The 19,999-nt window shown below is 35.8% G+C and overlaps 1 protein-coding gene across 6 annotated transcripts in view; it reads right to left on the bottom strand.

Moving 5' to 3' along the window:
* Positions 1–19,999, bottom strand: part of GABBR2 (gamma-aminobutyric acid type B receptor subunit 2) — a 477,830-nt gene that overhangs the window by 143,931 nt on the left and 313,900 nt on the right. For all 6 annotated transcript variants that reach the window (XM_080580419.1, XM_080580424.1, XM_080580420.1 and 3 more), the window contains one exon: positions 8,844–8,951. In XM_080580419.1, the coding sequence (XP_080436545.1) occupies positions 8,844–8,951 (108 nt within the window). The remainder of the gene's footprint in view (positions 1–8,843; positions 8,952–19,999) is intronic.

Raw genomic sequence — 19,999 nt, 5'->3', positions numbered from 1 at the left:
GAGGAAAAGAGGACTATTGAAAACACATCATGCACTTGTTCCTAATAACTCCACAACACTTTTTCAACAGCTATTAACATATTTCCTATTATAAGTTCTATGATTAGTATTGGGAACACTTTTCACATTGCAATTATAGTTTTAATGAGTGAATGCTAACATTTTAAAGAACATACTTTATACCAGCAAGCTTTTTTGACCAACAAGTCACTGGTAATAAAAGTGGAGCTTAAGAAATTTTACTCTCTTAGAGGTACCTCAATTAATTTAATGAAAATTTTGCATATCTACTTTTAAAAAATACATATATATATATTTGTTTTCTGTGATGATATACTTTGACCCCTTCAGTTTGAGAACTTTGAGTTTTACTGCTTTCCAGGGTAATGGAGTGCCTGGTACTACTGATAGTAATGGACAATTGGATACGACCAAAATGCTTGTTATTCAGAATTTAGTACCTGCAGCCACCATCCTGTTAAAGCACACATTTCTAGAACATTCCTTCTTTCCTGTGTTGTGCTCAGAATAATTTCAAAGCATCTTTGAGCAGTTTCACCTTCTCAGTCAATGCACTGCAAATATATTATGTTTTGACCCCACGCATTGCTGCCAAGTGAAAGTATCCAGTTAGATGATGCCTTATTGCTTTTCTATCATACAAAAGATAACAGGAACAAGCATGGGGAGCAGAAGATACAAATTTTACGGAAGGTAGAGAAGGAGAGGGATTCAATGCCAACTTTAAGAAGTTGAATCTTTGAACCTCAATTATTGCCACAATGCACTGGAGAATCCAAGAGATTATTATACTAACATTGCTAATTTAATCATAGAGGGCACACAGTGATATAATATAGCTACTTTCATAAAACTCTCTTTGAAAGATAAAAATGAAAAACACTGTAGTATTAAAAAAAAAAAAAGTGCTAAAGAAATCCAATTTGACACTATTAGAATCAAACCACTCTTGCTATATAATCTTTCAGAGAAGAGCCTTAGAAATGGACATTATCATTGTGGTTACTTCTGTATGCTGCCATAAGTAGGGCTAGATAGGCGGCTTTCTTGAGAAAGCTCCACATCCTGTCCATATAGCAGATTAAATTTACCTTTGAGAGAAATGCATCTGCTGAGCTGAAGATTGCATGGGCCCTTAGTATGGAGGAATTTCTACCAGGGATGTGAATCCTCATTAGTGCTAAAAGGGATTCCAATCTTTAGGAAAAAAGTACACAAAGGATTTGAATGGTCTAGAAGAAATGTTCTGATTTTGTTTGAGATAACATTAAAATATCTAGACTTTAATATTTTCCTTAATGAACAATTCTGTGGGAAAGCATACTACATCGTTACCAAATAGCTGGGGACATCAATGCACTTGATTACATTTACAATCCAATTTCAAGCTATTCAGGAATAAATTACCTCAGACTGTATAGCGACATGTTCTTTACTTCTCTGTCATCCATTAGTCTCATAATACATAGAAATTATAGTTGTAGCACCATTTATGAGCACTTATGTTTCATACAGAGTTTTCATTGTTTTCATTGCTACTGAGGTTTAGCCTTATCAAATTGTACCATGCAGAAATTTACATACATAAATTATTTCAAAAGCAGATTTTTCTTCTAGATGTATAGTTCATTAGCTCAACTTTTTATTTTTTTTTTCTGTGACAGGAGCTTGAGATTTAGCTCCCCAGTCCAGATTTATATGAATGTAAATTTTAGAAATGTGATTCCTATTGTTCCCTGGCTGACATTTTGGCTGATCAGTTCCTACAAAAATAAGGATGTTTATTTTACATCTAAATATGGGTTCTAGGATTTGGAATCTTTGGACTTAAAATTTATTTTATTGCTATGGGGGGAGTAATAAAATAATTTAGTTTCCACTTGTATCGCTTTATAAAGCACTATATCTGTATATGAATAACTCAGGAAGCTATACTTAAATAATTTACATGGCACTGTAAGTATCATGGATAATTTGGTCCAGTGGCAAGTATTTACAATGGAAAAACAAACAAACAAAAAACCACAAACATAAGCAGATTTCAAACTGCTGTCTCCTTTCTTACTCTCAAAGAATGACCGATAACATTGAACTTTTCTTTAGGTACCCATATGCTGTTTCATTTTCAGCAGATGGCCTGTAATAGATTGTTGTACTGTTGGTATGGTTACACAAAGCAACTTACTGAATCCTGACACATCTCCTTTTCAGACTTATGATCTCTCATATATACCTACTGAAATACGTCTATCTATCCTAAGGGAAACTCAACACATAGCTTTTTGTTATACACACAAAAAGCTCTAGCTAGATTAAAAAAAAAAAAAAAGCTTTAGAAAAGTATAAATATTTAAAGTCTGAAAATTGACCTGGAGGAATATTTTATAGTAGTAGTTACAAAAAGAACTGATTAGGTAATATGGTCTACACTCACACTAATAAGAAAGAGTCACGTTTACAAATGCATTAAATAAGATGTAGCCTGTGAGGTTCTTACCTAAACAATATAATCTGGAAAGTCTGCTTTTTCTATTTTTAAGTGACCAAGATAATGAGTGTTGTTAAAAACCTTTAGGGGCCTTTGTGAGAAAGACTATAGGTTGCAATAAATTATAAATTCCACAGATGGCTTGAAAAAACTATAGAAAAGTTTATAACTAGAGATTACACTTATCCTATAAACTTTTTTTTTTTTTTCCAAAGGTTTTCAAGTGAGAGATGGGGATAGTAATAAACGGAGACAAGTTGTGAGGAGAAGGTAGCAGCAAATCCTCTTGTAAGCATGTGGTTTCCAGCTGCTCTCTTCTCTCTGTTTTCTCCCGCAGGGATGCTATATGCAGCTGCAGCTCCTGACAGTTTCAGTGTAGCTGGTACCATGGGGTGACAGCACACAGCCAGCTGCTGCCCACTCTGGCTGGAGGAGATGCTCAGAACAACCCATGTGGTCTGTTCTTCACAGAGGACGTGGATGGTCTCTTGCCCCTTCTATTCTACCATGCTTCTTCATTTATGGACAATTAAGGATATGAATTGGGGAAGAGGGGTGGCTAAATTTGGGTTAAAAACAGAGTGGGAAGGCAATGACCTAAAAAATTTGAGAAACACCGCTCTGCTCAACTCAAATAATGAATTTACCTCTGAAAAACAAGGAATCCTACAAGTGCTATCTTCCTCTGAAAACTTCCTCTGAAATGCTAAAGCATAACAAATCATTCTGGTAAAAACAGAAATTAATCTTTTTCACCAAGTTAGCACATAACTGTTGTATACGTGAGACCAGCTTTCTCAGAACTCCTTTTCATTATGTATTTTTTTCTATTCTAAGTGAAAAAGACTTCAGCAGAAAGCTCTCTCTTTCATTATACATGTGCATGCCCAGAGCAGGCTCACTGTGTACGCTCAGTAACACTGGCATCCTGCAGAAAACTAAGGCTGCACTTATGTCCTATAATGCACATGGGAGAACAAATGTACACTGTAGAGATCTCAGTATTAGCAAGCTGTAGGTTTTCAATGATTGACTTTTTAGCCACAGTATCAGCCTTTTGACATTTTCATGAGTCCATTCTTTTTAAAGAAATTGAAGAGAAAGAGAATTCAATTATATGTAGAACTGCATGCATCAGCAAAATGAACTTTTAGAACTTTGCACACCTCATCAGCTTGAGCAAAAAGAGTAACTAGCAGCTATCACAAGCTATACAACAGCATAGCAGGAAGACAAGGCACATATTTTGCCTGTAGGTTTTATGGATACATAATAATAGATAAAAAGAAGGGTGAAACTCTAAAACGTTGTTCAGTCTTTATGCTCTGAGAAGAAGCCTACAATTCTGTGCAACCATTGGAGTTAGTCCTATTTTTTTTTTTCCTTCTTATTCCTTTCTAAATCCTATGATCCTTTTCCCTTCTGGTCTTCAAAATGCACCTAATCTTCAGATCTGCCATCCTGCCTCTAAATTTCAATGTTAATTTGTTTCCAAACCAGGTCTGGTCCCTTCGCTAGAGTTTGCTGCCTGATTCCCAAACTCAAGCTCCATGTTCCACCATACTCAGCTTTCTTGACCACCTCTTAGAGTGTCACCCACCCACACCACATTCAACTCTTTGCTATCTCTCAATCGTTCTTTAACTCTTGGGGAATTCTTATCCAAATTCAGTATCCTTCATTTGCCCATCAACTCCTTTTCCCAGCCAATAATCCCAAGCTTTTCTTTATTCTTTTTATCTGGACAAGATCTGGTTCTTTCTGAAGCCCTTAGTAGAAAACCTAATTTCTCATTCTCAGCCCCTTCCCTGCTCCATATCTCGCAGCCCTGCAGTTCTCCTGCACTGCCAGGCTCACTTCTCCAAGCTGCCATCAACAGAATAGTCTGTACAAGCTCCTATCCATCTTTGCAATGCATGAACACCACAACCCTCTTCAGAGGTCTTTTAAGGACCTAGTAGGTTGAATGTAAGATTTTAAGTTTGCCACAGCCTAGCTGCAGACTGACAGGCATAGGTAAGTCAAGCCGGACCTGTAAGCTATTTTTCTCTCCTGCAGTTGTTTGTAGCTTTCTAACACTGAGAGAGTGCCCATATCTTGTTCTCCATGCTTGTTATTCTTTTAACCCTTTCTCATCTGCGAGAAATGTAAAAAGAGAGTAAATATAAGAATAGAGAAAAACTTACAAGATATCATCAAAGAGCAGGATTATGTTGGCTAAATTGTAGCAGCAGAAGTCTTAGAAAAGATGCTGTTATACATCTCCTCGTGCAATTATATTCTGCATTTACCTTGTAACAACATTGTCAACATAAAGACATATGTCACCAGAATTCTACAGGGGTATTAACAACTGAGCACATTTACAGTATTTTGAGTGGAAATTAAACACAAAACATCCCTCCCTTGATGTCACATTTAAAGGATTGAGTACAAATAGACAAAGCTACAATGTACTGTTATAGGGAAGACAAGCTTACCATAGCAACATCAACAGAGTATTGTGCTTTCAAATACAAAATGCACCAAGCAACATTGTGGCCCAGATCATAATGCTTTATTGTATTCACCTACAAATGGAAAATACTTGTCTTTGTAGGCAAAGAAGATATAAAACTTATGGAGCCTTTAAAAAACACTGGCTTGAATTTGTTACTGTTCTGATATTTTCCAGAAGTGAATGGTCTTTATTTGGCATGCTGGAGCTGTGCCATGCAGACACTATGCAGGATTGCTTTAAAGATCCCTGAGACCTGCCATTCTAGGGACTGTGCAGCTCCCATCAAAAAAGATAACTTCAGAACTTTCTAAATTTCACCAGAAGGGCTGGCTTCTTCAGATGGCTCAGATGGCTTCACCAGAACACCACGAGCACTCCCACCACTGATAATCTCCACACTCTCAGCCACAGCCAGTCCTCCTCTGCTGGTGAGCATAAGAGCAATCCCCACCTCCCAATGAGCAGTAGATATTCTGCTGTCAAAACCAACAAAAAACGGATTTACAGAAAACAGAATTGTATCTCCGTTATGAATGTTACAGTTATTTTTAATTCATTCTACTTTCCATTATCTCTACTAAGCTGTTTAAAAATAAAACTAATTTATTTTCCCCTACTGCTTTTCTTATTTTCATTTAACAAAAAATTTGATTCCCTTGCACCCCTCTGTTTCAGATCAAATTAATAAAAGCTAAAATTAATACATTTTAAATTTGCTTCCTTTGAGCCCTAGCAAGATCATAGATGGTAACAGTACATTGGGAATCTTGAAAAATTTGTCAGTTAGCAGCCTGATAGAAGAAGGAGTGTATTCTGAATTTTATTTTATTTTTTTGATAACATACAAGTAGATTTATAAACGGGTGAAAATAAAAGAAATTCTGAGAGATAAATAAAGAGAAGTTAATAAATATCTTCACCTAATTCAAGACATCGTAAATCATTTAGTTTCACTCTCCACTGCACTAAAATGGTGCAATAGTATTAAAACGGTGTAACAGTGGAATTATTTAACATTTATTATTTAACAGGTCCAACCTTTCCTTGAATGCCCACAGGGATGGTGACTCCACCACTTCCCTGGGCAACCTGTTCCAATGCCTGACTACTCTTTCTGAGAAGAAATGTCTCCTATATTCTTCTTTGCCTTACTTAATACCCAGTTCCATGAAATGAATGAATATTTTCAAGTGTAACAATGAGATACTTCCCCACTATTAAAAAAAGAAAAAAAAATAAGTTTGCAAATTTTCCTGATGAAAATATACAGGACAACAGGCAAAAGTGGTATACCTAAGTGTAGGATTTTACTAACATACTTGTAGGTGGAAACTGAACTGACCACAAATGAATAGGAGCCACAGTGTTTAAATAATTTTGGAACTTTGTACTCCTTGTATTGAAATGCCAGTCTGCTCTGACATGGCACAGCTAATTCAAAAAGCATTAATGTGGTGTTTGTTTTTTCCCCACACAGAACTACCATTGTGTTTTTTTTTTTTTTGTCAGTTTAGATACTGTTTGTGAAAATTTATATTGTCTATGCTTCAATTGATACAAAATGCTTTGTCTGTAAACTACGTCTACTGAAAATAGAAATGTCCCTGCTGTAATATATAAGAAAAGAATGCCATGGGTTTGAATCAGCTCTTAAATACACTTTTATCTATCCTGGGAAATCAAAACCAGAAAATGTATCATTAGTAAGCATTTATTGGGGATAGCTAATTTGTTTTGATTTTTCTTTCAAGAAAGCTGTTTTGTAAGATTCATGCCTGTGTTCTAGAACAATATATAAAAAAATGCAAACCAAGATTATTCTGTGGAACAGCCATTCTTCATAATTTACAGAACCAAGTGCATTATTTACTTAATCTCAGTATATTTAATAACACATTCTAACACCCTTGTTTTATTTGAGTTTTTTTACTTTGAGTTTGACCAACTCATTGCTCAGCACCCTGACTGGAAATTTATCATTCTTACACTGTCTAGCGTCGTTTTGACTGATCATGAACCCTTTTTAACTTACAGCTGTGAAAAAAATATTTGCAGTTTGCAATTGCTGATGGGCTTGTTGAGGAACAGGCACTATATAGAATTTGAGGATGATGTTTAATTAACAGACAATGAGTATTAATATTGAGTAGCAACGTGAAGCTCTAAAATGAAAAGTTTTCTTAAAAAAAAAATAAAGCAAATACTTAGTGACAGTCAATTGAAGTAACTGTTCATTCCTTTTTGGAAGAGCATGTATTGTAGAAGTGATAAAATTCTCAAGATAATAAAGGTTATTAAGTAAATGCTTTGATGTTACATTGGCAGTATTTTGTGTAACCACTGATTTACAAGGATTTGTACCGATATAGCTAAAGGCATCTTTACAATATAATATATTGTAAATATATATACAATATATATTTCAATTTACAATATAAATTTTCATTTTTCAAGAATGGCCTGGGTGAAAAGTCTTTAATACAGGAAGTCTAAGATTGTTAATATATGTATATATATATATAGGACCGTGGTAGCTTAAACTGGTATATTATAGTGGGCTCTTTGCACAGGTGCACAAAGGGCAATCTCCGCTTTCATCCATCCAGGGTATCCTCGTTTTGGTACAGACATTACTTATAATTTTAATTAATTTTAAGATATTAGTTATTTATCCTTCTTTATTTTATACATTGATATATATTTAGTATTTAATTAACAAATATTTAAATAGACCTGATCTAAGATAACAGTAGGGGGAAGGACCTGGTGGTTGTATGTTAATGTGCCATGGCGCTTACTTCCTTAATAACCTGAGGCATAATAAATCGTCTCAGAAACCGAGATAACTCTCTCTCTATTTACCTCAGGCCAAAATCTTTTTAGGTCAAAAGGTGTATCCCATAGAGACAGTGACCCAACATGTATCAGCTATAGAAACATTATCATAGGCAATAACAACATACAGTTCTTCCGTCACCACACATTGAGCAGAGAAATCTGAATAACTTTTGGAATATTATTTTACTTAGTTTTGGTATAAATGCCTCTTTACTACTTACTAGAGAAAATATATTCAGCTGCATATAGGAACTGTGTTTGGCACTATTTTTTACTCTACAGTAATATTTATGTTATTCTCTCTCTCTCTTTTTTTTTTTACACATTAATGTGATTTCTATTCATCAGTTTTCACATTTCTAGAAGAAACTATGTGATCAAAAGTGCTTCACATGCAAAAAGAAGCTCCATGGGAAAAATATAAAATGAACACTATAGAAGCGTTGTACTATAGGTAAGCCTGGCTTAGCTGTTCACAGAAAATACTATGTATCAAAAATGCCTTAGATAACTTCTGTGGTTTATTTTTGATCAATTTGAGAGAAAGCTTATGCAATTTCAGTCAAAATTAGAAATAGAGACCTACATAAGCCTCACTTTCTCTTGCCTCCTCCTACCAACCCATGAGAAACTTGTGTGTAATACCTATATCCTAAAGAGACGTATACAAAAAGCTTTTCATAACTGCTATGAATGTAGCAGAAACAGAATTATGGATGTTGAAACCACATAGTAAATAAGAATGAGGACAGAATGCAATTCAAAAGGTTAGAACTGCCTCCACTGTCCACCTCTTTATATGGAATGAAAGGCTGTGGCTTGATTCCAACTCTCAGACTAAAAAAGACCAAGAAAGCCCCAATACCAAACTATTCAGGATATTTGGATGTGACACATGAACAGAGTCAGCACAAGTATTGCAATCCTGGAAACACAGCAAAACTGTTAGAAAATGGTATTAACAGATCAATGAAAAAAGAGTTTACTTCCCCTCACCTTTTTCTTCATTTTTACATTTTTGAAAATTGCGTGAACTCTCCACGTTTTTGCAAACATTGCTCCAAAGGCAGTTGTATATCCCACTGTAAGAATCCATGTTCGGACCTAAAAAAATACATATATAAAAAAAGACAAAGCCATTTTATTTTCAGTAGGTAATGTGGATATCATCGTTTGAGCCAATTTTTTCTTGACAGTTGAAAAATACTCAAAGAACTTAATAAAAATGTTGACATTTCAAAATTGTCTCATTTATTGCTTTCTCTCTTTTCTTCTTCCTCCATCCCCTTTCCAAGTGTAACAAATCTAGATGCTGAATTCACAATCTCTTCCATATATAACAACACAACTCAGTTACAATATCGTCCTTTTTTTTTTTTTCCCACTTTTATTGTGTTCTGTGCAGGCAGAGGAAGGAACCAGTGGAGGAAAACAAGAGACAGAGACTATAAAAACTACCCGGGGAGCTAATATTAGCAGCAACATTTTGAACAGAATGGAACAGAGAAGTAAAGATGTCATTCAGACTAAATAAGAGGAAATTGTACTATGTGTGGTATGTAACACTGAAAGCAGATCCCTAGCATACAGGAAAGATATGAAAAACTGACCTTAAAGTTATTCTGTCGGTAAAAGAGGAAAGACAAAGCAACAAAGCCTAGGTGGGCAAGCCTCAGGGGCAGGACCTGAATCAAAGACAATATATGCAATATGGGTCTAAGAAAAAGGAGATGTTGAGCTCACATAGAATGATAAATTGATGGGACCCTAAGGTCACTACAGGTTTGAGATAGACCTATCTAGTTATTTTCCTTACAGTGAGTTTCCCAAGGAAATCCAGAAGATTAAAAAAAAAAAAAAAAAACTATCAAAAAAAACCACTAACTTTCAGAGTTGTAGCAAGCTCTGCAAAGCCTACTCTAGTTCCTTGGAAGTTTCTATTTTCATTGCCCTGGAGGTCTGGCTGTTTAAAAGTTTTTCTGCCCTGAACAGACCTCTTTTCCTTCCCAAAGAAGGACCAGAGACTACACAGTGTAGCAGGTGGAAGATCACGCAAGAGGCACAGCAACAAGCTGAAAACGTACAACTGAATCTGGGTGCCTGAAAAATTACCGGAATAATCTCCTCCTTCCTCTGGAGACTGCACCTGGGACAGCTGTCACGATGGAGCACTGCACAAATGTGAATCAAGGAGTAAGAGTAAAATGTACTGTACAATGCAAATGGAAAAACTGTGGGAGAGACAATGGTTACAGAGAGGGAATGCAAACCTAAAAAAGGGGAAAGCAAGCCTTGTTTTGGCCATGTTAACCATGCATCCTTGGCCATCTGAGCTGTTTTTTTTGATTTAAAAAATCTGATTTGTTGAAAAAAGGACAGTCATAAATATATATATATATATGACTGATATATATATATTTATATATATATAAATATTTGGGTGAATTAGAGGCAAATTTTTAATTGGAAACCAACTTAATTTTACATCTGAGTTCTGAAGAATTTGAGATTTTCAATTTGCAACTTCAGGACCTGCTTGTTGATGACAAACTATGTGCTGCAGGAAGATCCAGAACTTGGGATCTAAGATAAATATTAAGAATAATGTAAATGTTTAACTTCTAAGTACATAACATCTATTTTTGCCTTTCCAGAGATCATCAGCATTTCCATTCTTGTATTAAAAACTGTTTCTTTTGTCCCCCAAATTTTCTGTGGAATAGAAATTCTGATTTCTAGTAAGCATTGGTGATTGGATATCAAGACAGAAAAGACAGAAAAGACATGGACCCACTCAAAAATTTTGATAGAGCAATAAGAGTCATAAAATAACTACAGTTCCTTAAAATAAATAAATAAATACATTCAATTAATTACATATGGTCAGCAATAGTGAATTAGGGAGAGGAAAGTACACGTAAAACAAGTGTCTTGGATTTTGGCAAAGAGAGAGGTATATATGTGTGTGGACACCCAAAACTGAGAAGGCATATACCACCAAGCTGATTACACAAAAGAGCACGTCAACCATTGGTGGGATTAAACAGTCATGAAGGAATTACCAACGAAGTTTGGAAACAAAGGAGGAGTCATACACATTTATAACAGTGGGAAGAAAGAGGATAGTACCAAAGCAGCAGTCCTGAGAGACCCAGGGCCAGAAGATGCCTGCATCCAGCAGAAGTGAATGTGTGGAGTGCGCTGCACAGGGACAGACATCTCTGATATGCAGATGTGAACTCAAGGCGTGCTTCCTCACTGCCATGTGCACTAGCAGGTTGTAGATATGCACACAAAGATAGAGAGCTCACATCTCCTACAGGATGCATCTGCATGTGGGAAACTGCATTCCCAGAAGAAAGGGTGCGCTGCTAAACCATATGTCCTGTGCGCTGTCTGCATGTTACTCAGAGGGTATGTGTCCTGGTTGTGGCTGGGGTAGTGATAATTTTCTTCATAGTAGCTGGTAAAGTGCCATGTTTTTTAGAAAATGTTGGGATACTTGTAGAAGACTGTTTAGGCATTTGTATGTATATATTAAAATTTTATAGGCAACTGATGTTGTGGTTTATCTGTTACATTGCTGATATTGACTCTGACCATACAGTGATTGCTGGTTAATCATGCCATTACTAAAATCAGTAAACGAACACCAATTAAACCCAAGCCACATGAGTTTTCCCACCTAATGACATTCTTGACTGCAGTACTGTAAAAGAATTTCAAAACAAACAAACAAAAAAATGGGAACAGATATTTAGGTTGGCAACATATTATTTTTAATTTAAATATTTTTTCAAGTCTTTGCTCATTATCCGTCATCATACATTATGCTAATAACTTCAGCAAAGCCACAATCAGACCAACTTTGAGTGATTTAAAAAACACATTTCATATCAACATGTTCTTATTAGCCAGTTATGTCTTTTTTTTAACTTCACATCAACTGAGCTGTGATAACCATACTTAGCATTCAATCTTTTTGCTGCTATTAATAAGTATTCAGCTCTTTTGTGTACAGTTTAGTGATATATTTGGCAAACAGATACATGGTATTTTCATGTCTCTAATAAGATCTGTTTTGTTCTCCCCGAAAGAGTAATTGCCTCTTGGGAATAGTAATAAATTCAATTATGCTCATAATATGTTTCTAACTGGATATTCAGAAAAAAAAAAGCGTTAAAGTGTTATTTTTATCATGTTCAGTTCAAAAGTTTTATGTATTCCTGATCTGGATTATGCAAATTAGGATAATATAACTATTGGCTACATTAGAAATGTTCTGACTTAAAGATATCAGGAAATTTTATCAAAATGAGATCACTGTTGCTAAGAATGAGACAACAAGTTTCAGATGAAAATAGATTTTTAATTTTGAAGAAAATGACCTTGAATTTGTCTGCTATAATTCATTCATACAGACAGAAAAATGAAAAATTTAGAAAATATCAAAAGCCACTGAAATATATATATTGGCCCTAATGTTTTTCTGAATTTAAAATAAACTAGTACACAATGCACATAAGAATCACATTATATATATATATGTATAATACATTTCAGAATATATATATATTATATATTATGTATGTCTCTCTCTCTATATATATATTCTGAAATGTAATACTTCCAATTGCCACTCACCTGAAAGGACACAATAAAACTGACACCAATAATTGGATAATACCACTCGAGCCTACACTGAATGCCATCACTGTGATGTTATAGAATTGATCAGTAACTCTGTCATGTTGGAACTTTTTAATTACGTATTTGAACAGAAGAGAGAGAAAGATCACGCTCTCCCCAGCAACTCATCAATAAGCAGGAATTGTAATTTGTGCTTTTTATAAATTGCTTAATAGGAGCTCTTATAAGCACATTCCTAGTGATAGCTGGAAAAGCTAAAAATCTTTTACTTGGTGGACAACCCATCTGAACACCACCAAACACTGACAGTGTCTCCACAAGGAAACAGACCATTCTTGTTCACTTTCCAGTCTGTGGCTAAGAAAAAAAACAACATGATGTTTGCTTAAAGCAACAAAAAATCCATCTCTGTCAAATATTAATGTTTAAACAAAATTTGTAAGGTTTAATTAAAGTCACTGCATTTATGAACAAGCGGTCTGTGTTTTGTAAAAGCGTGAGCTATAGCAATTCTTTTCAATTTTCCTTTGCAACAAAAAGTTTCCATCCAAGCTTTCCCATAAGAGGTGTTAAAAGACCTTTTATTTATTTTTTTTTAAGTGTAAGTATTCTTCCACAATGTAATAAGCCTTGATAGCTTAACACCTTAATATAAAGTTACTTCCATGTAAATTGTATTTCCTCTCAACCTTGAGCTTTCACTGGGTAGCCTATGTTTTGAATGCTACAATTAGATATCTTCACAGAAATCAGTGTATCCATGTAAAAACTCCACAAACTTATTTGATGTAACTTGTTACCTTGGAAAATGGATTGAATTGATGAAATGTATAAAGTGTCACTATTAAAGAAGTTCTATTATTTTCCCATATTTGACCACCACTGCACATGTATTCAGAAAATCTCACAGTTGTGAACTGAAGAATGCCCATGAAGCTGTTGAGCTTATTAAAGCAATAACAAGAATTTCAAATGCAGCTTATTAAGAAAGTGATGTATTTTATTCCTCTATTAAGTTGAAAGTAAAAAAAATAAATATTGAAACTGAATGAAATATAGCAACCCATTGAACTGCCTATACCATATCTTTCTTTTTGTGCTGCAGCTTCAAATTTGCTATATTAATCCAGTTTGCCAATATCATGCAACCAAGAAGATAGGAGCAGAGAAACAGAATGAATAATTTAAATAAACATCAGGAAGAAGAATTTCAATATGTGTTGCATAAAAAGCTAAAAACACCACCACTTCAGAGATACTTGATTTAAAAAAAAAAAAAAAGTATTTGAATAGCGAACCAGCTTGGTTCTTTAAACAATTTCTTCAGTTAGCAAAATGTTTAGCTTTTGTTCCTGCAGAGGAATCACTCAGCTTTAAGATTCTTGAAAGCATCATTTATACTACCTGAAGACCATTATTTTAATGGTTTCATTTAAATAGAAACATTCATGCATTTCTTTCATAGGACTAGACACTCCCAATACCTTCTAATTTAGTTTATGAAATTCAGTCTGATTCATTTGGGCAATATCAGTAATTAGCAGTTTTACACATGCATAGGGTTGGAAGTTGCAGCACCAACTGGGTCAGGCTTTAGCTGAACATTAGTGCTGAGCTGCTTGGTGGCATCTTGGTACTAGATTTAGGCACTTAAAAGTGACAAACAGGAGAATAAACCATACTGTGGGTTTAGCCCTGAAGAGCACAATTATCTTTAAGTAGGCAATTCTGTTGATTTTTGTGGACTATTCATGGGCTTAAAATTAAGCACCTTCTATTATTCTTTGCAGACTGGGGACATAAAGGATAATTATGATGAACAGAAGTGTGCCATCTCAACACGTTTTCCCTGAGGGCTTGATCCTGCTTCTATTAGCAATGGCAAAATTCCCAGTGTGAGCATAGGCAGGCCCAAAGAATGAGTTCATCCATTTGAACTATACTTTTCTCATTTATCTCAAACATTTTATGACACATGTTTAGGTCTTTTAACTCACGCTTTAGAATTTGTGTGGCACCAGCACAATTCTTACTAAAAGTATGTGGCAATAACATTACAGAATTGAATCCTGCTGTTTTCACATAAATTAAGTACAGTGGCTCTTTACATGCTGTGAAATCTCCTGTAGTGATTTCTTAATATATTTCAGACCATTTTTGAGAGTCAATCCAAGGGTAGTGTAAAAGATATTATAATTGCCCACAATTCTATAAGGGGGCTTTAAAATCTAGCTATTGTCCTACTCAAAGAGAGGTAAAATGTTTTAAAAATGCTACCTAAATAAATTGCTGGCAAAGTTGTGGTGTATTTGCTTCAGCATATGAACGATTCTGTTTCAGGGATCTATTCAGCTTTGTAAATTTTCTCTCTATATTTTTTTCCCCCAAAAAATGTCATTTACTAAAATAGAAGCTGATCAGGCTCATGTTAAACTCAGTAACAGAATTGCCTTTGAATGTAATAGGAGTGAGATCAGTCTCGGACTGAACGATGGTTAGGACAATTATGGAATTGATTATACAGAAAAGGGAGATTAAAATTAACAGCTAGACAATCAAGAAGGAAATAAACTAATGAACACACACAAAATGAAAAAGGCCAGACTAAAAATACAAACAAAGGCTATGGTTTTCAAAGACAAAGAAATAGATTAGGGGTCCAAATTGCTTTGCCGTTCAGTATGAGCTGAGCTGAGTGTCTGTTTTTTTTTTTTTTTTTTTTAATTCCTAGCCAAGAGTAAACGATTTGAATAAAAGAATTAGTCAAGTATACAGTCCAAAGGGAGGGGCGCGAGGAAATGGGGGGAACCCAAAACCTATGGCAATGTCTGAAAAGTATAAAGGAAGGCAATGGGGAATACATCATCAACTACTTAACAAACAGCAAAGCTAGACGTCAGTTAGTAGCCCAGGGTCAAGTGCAAGTGGCTCTTGCCCATAGTACACCAAGACAGCCATAAATTTGGGGGGCCCTTCCCAACATTTTTAATTTTTGTCAGTTGCCTCCAAAAATTGGTAAACAGAGAAACCTCAAAGTGCTGAGGGAAGACAAAGCAGAAATAAAGAGACAAAAGGTTGATACATCCGCTTCTTCTCCCTGCTTTATCCTTAAAGACCAGCCCCTGCTTCCAGAGCTGCTGTCAGGCAACTCTATGACTTTCACAGTTTTACAGAATTTCTCAGCATACCCTTCATGCTGCAGTCTACCCTCTTCCCTAGGAAACCATTCTACAACCCCTCACACCTGACTTCCTCCATGCTCCTTGCTGTAATCTCTGAGTCTGTGTTTGATGAGCATGTTTTAGGATGTCTCTCCACTTTCATACCACCTTATAATCCTGACCTTGCACAGACACAGGATTTCCCAAGAAAAAGTGGAACCAATATGGACCACGGAGTTCCACCTCATCTAGCTGCTTTCTCAGTGGAACATAGATATGACTATGGAAAATCAGTGAAAAAGCATAAAAGCTTGCCTTTCACTTTGCTACATGATACAGAGTCAGATTTCAAGTATTCATCACCCATAATTAAGAACAATATTAGTAGACAAACCCTAAGTGCTTCTGAAGATCTGGATACATTTAAAGGTGAATAGTCAAATTTTAAGTACATCTTTGAGAAGATAAGGTTTCTAACATCTACTGTTATCATGAATGCACCTGTTCTCAGGTTGTCTGAATGAGAACAACACAAAGTCCAGACAGTCTCACACTGCAGTGGGTAGCTGTATTTTACCAGCAGATATCTCCATTTCTTCCTTCTCTCTCTCTGTCTCTCCACCTCACCCCACCTCATTGCTTGGCTCTTTCTTTCTATGCAGAGTCTGTTTTCAAATGCCTGCATCACAGCTGAGAGCACCTGACTGAAATCTGAAAGCCTGAGAACAACCTGCGACAGATGAAAGCACTGTTGAACACCACAGGCATACAAAAACCTTAATGCACTCTGTTTGCCTTTTGTTAAGGCAAAACACTGACAAGACCCAGTGAGATCACCAGGAATCACAGGATATCTGCCTGGTTTTGGCAATTCATATAAATTATGCTAATTAATGAGTACAAAACAAAGCATGCTGAATTTTAGTGACAGTGTAATCTGCAACATTTCCATCCTTTTACCTTTGATGGAACACCTTTGCAGAACTCCAGAGTGCAAACGAGACTGAAAGATGATCAGTGTCTCCAGAACAGATATCTCCTGGAACGGTATGAATTCTATCGTGACCTGTTCCAAATAGATCACTTGCTCCTTCCCTATCAGTCCAGTCACCCATGGAGTATATACTCTCTTGGACAAAGTGCTGATACACATTGGGACCACCAGGATTGAGAATAAGCTGAAATGTTCAGTTTACTACTACCTAGTACACAACACCTTTCCAGGTAGAGACTATGGGCATTTACGGCTACCTGAGGTGCTCAAAAAAAAAACACTTTCATTCAACCACATCCTAATCAGTTTTATAATAAATAAATAAATAAATAAATAAAATAAATAACATCTGTTTTAATCTGTTTTAGCTATCTAGTTGAGGGAGACACATAACAAAGGAGACTATGGTTCTCCTGAGGCTCACAGACTCGCAGCACAACTGAGGCTGGTAGGGCCCCTTGGAGGCCACCTGGTCCCAGCCCTGCTCCAGCAGGGACACCCAGAGCAGGCTGCCTAGGGCCACGTCCAGGCGGCTTTTGGAGATATCCAGGGAGGAGACCCCACAGCTTCTCTGGGCAGCCTGTGCCCATGCTCCGTCACCTGCACAGCACAGGAGTGCTGCCTGGTGTTTACACGGAACCTCTTGTGCTCCATTTTGTGACCATTGCCTCTTATTAGCCTTTCATCCCACAGCGGATCCAACTTGCAGAGACATCACTAGTCTTAAATGTAAAGTGTGAAATCCTCAGTGGAATATATTACAGAAGTCTAAACATTATGATCATATTTAATATTCTCTCTATTTTAAGTATGCCTGTTTAGTATGTCAGCTTAAAATCTATTCATAAGGTATGTCACTGGCATTGCTAATTTCGAGTCTCTCTCTTCCATATAATGAATGCTTTCAATTATTTTTCCACTTGCTTGCATTTTTCCAGTTGGCATCACATCTTGTTTCACACCTTTACTTCTAACTTCTCTTTTTCTATGGTACCATGGTAATTCTGAGATTGAAAAAAAAGATAGATCAGATCATCCTCATTCTCTCTCCCTCCCTCATACCTGAAGCAGTTTCTAGTTTTGAATATATATACATGTAATGAACTACTGTATTACTTTTTCTGTACAACCAACGTAGTTGCAATTGACAGTTGTAAGACATCTAACTGTCCCATACTGCACTGACCACTTTCTGAGAATTCACTGCTTCAGACAGTTTTAATTTCATGCAGCTGGAGTTTTACAATATGACACCTACTCTCTAATTCAGATATGGAATGAAATAATACTATGTTTGGTATTAGGAATCCCTACCATAAGTAATAAATTACTATTTAAATATATTTGATTTTTTTCCATAGAAAATGGGCATACCAAGATAAAAATGAGTTATTTTGAAACCAGTTACCTACTCTAGCACACAGTCAACAATACAGAAGTTCAAAAACATAATACCCCTGTTTAACAAATTATTTGCCCATATGTTTAAAGTACTTTGCTGACTCTCAAATACATTTAACGGTTGGTTCTGTATTTCAACAGATTGATTTATATACCACATCCTCCTACAGTCAGTGCCTTGCAGAGTTGAGAATGGTGGTACAATTTAACAAAGAAATTCTTTCAAATTTTTTATCGTGGTTCAGTGTCCTTGGAATATTACAGAATAAAACATATGCCATAGGTAGATGCACATTGTAGAAAAGTCAGAAAAGACCAGAGATTCTAAGCACTTCACCCTTCAAACAATGCTATAAACACTGTGCTATAGAGAAAGTGCACACAATAGATTTGGGATGTAATACTTAAAATTTGGAAACCATTTTTCCTGAATTTAGTTGGTAGATTGAGGTGTATTTAAGGACCTTCCACGAGTCTTAGCAGAAAGTTATCAGAAAATTACACTAAGACAGAATAATCACAGTAACCACATATATCTTGTATCTAGTTTTAAAAAACTTGCTATTATGTATACACTGCTACTCTCATGCGGTCTAATCATTTTTTAAATATGGAAGACAAAGAGGGTGATTACTTGGCTTAGAGAGGGGATAGCACTAATAACAGCCTTTCAGTTTTGCATGTGCTTATAAAAGCTGAATTAAAATTGTAACTTCCCTACCAAAAAAACCAAAAAACAAAAAACAAAACAAAACAAAACAAACACCACAAAACAAAACAAAACAAAAAAACCCTCTGCCTCCATCATTGATGTGGTTCTTCTTCTCTGTGCCCAAAATGTAGTTATTCCAGCTGTACCCACATATTTTTGGTTCAATGGCTTTTTATGATCACCCTCTATTGTAGCTTGTTCTTTTAAAGAGTAACAATCTCTCATAAAATGGGAATTTTAAACTAATTTCTAATATGTTTAGAATGTATAATCCAAATCATGCATTACCAGGGAAACGAATGATAAGAGAGATTTGTGCCAGCCTGATCCTATAAGAACCGGTATCTGTAAGTAGGCCTTATGAAACCAATAAGCTTGCTGCCCATATGGAGAGATGGATGTTCGTTACATGGTGCCAAACGTACACTCTGTACCCAGCACTTAGTGGGAGTTTTGGGGTGGAACGGAGGAGAGACAGAAGAGTTACTGAACAGAAAAGTGGGTTTGTCTCCCATATTTATGAACTCAACATTAATTTAGTGTTTCCTAGATACAGAGAAAGTGCTTAGGCAGGGTGGATGGTGGCTATGGAAAGATGATTTTTTTAAAAAAAAGAAAGGAAGAGAATTGCTCATATTTGTTCAATATTTCTTAATCAAAATTTGGCACTGAGAACACAACATTCTCCCCTACCCCTTTCTCTTGCAGTTCAGTTAGGTAAAGCAGTTATCTTATTCAAGTGCCTGTACAGACCTTTCCCTCTATGACAGACCTCATGTTGGTAAGTGCCTCTGCTTCTCATTTTCTTTCATTCTATTCTGCAAAGCATGGCTGCTTCAAGAGGAGGGTTGTAGGCAGCCTAGTCATACAGTGTCCTACAGCCTGGCAATAAGATCAGAAGATTTGAATGTAAGCCCTTCATGGTTGAGTAGACATCAGGATGTATAATTTGCACTTTCTGCCACAAGCTTTTTCTGCAAAGGATGGTGAAAAAAGAATGGGGATTGATATCAATAACTAGCTTCTTAATGTCACTTCTGGTCCATTGGAAACTGGTTCACACACACAAAAAAGAAAGCATATTTGCTGGATAATGAATGCTAGTCCCTATGCATTCAGAGTTATATACTTAGCTTGGGAGAGGTGAACAGGATTTTCCTTTTGAAGTCTTTGAGGAACATCTTTCTGCTAGTTATATAGAGAATTTTTGTTCTAGTTCTAGAAAAATTGAATA

The sequence above is a fragment of the Anser brachyrhynchus genome (assembly GCF_964034855.1).
Source record: "Anser brachyrhynchus genome assembly, chromosome: 2".
Taxonomy (NCBI): Eukaryota; Metazoa; Chordata; class Aves; order Anseriformes; family Anatidae; genus Anser; species Anser brachyrhynchus.
This window is presented reverse-complemented; position numbering and strand designations above follow the sequence as displayed.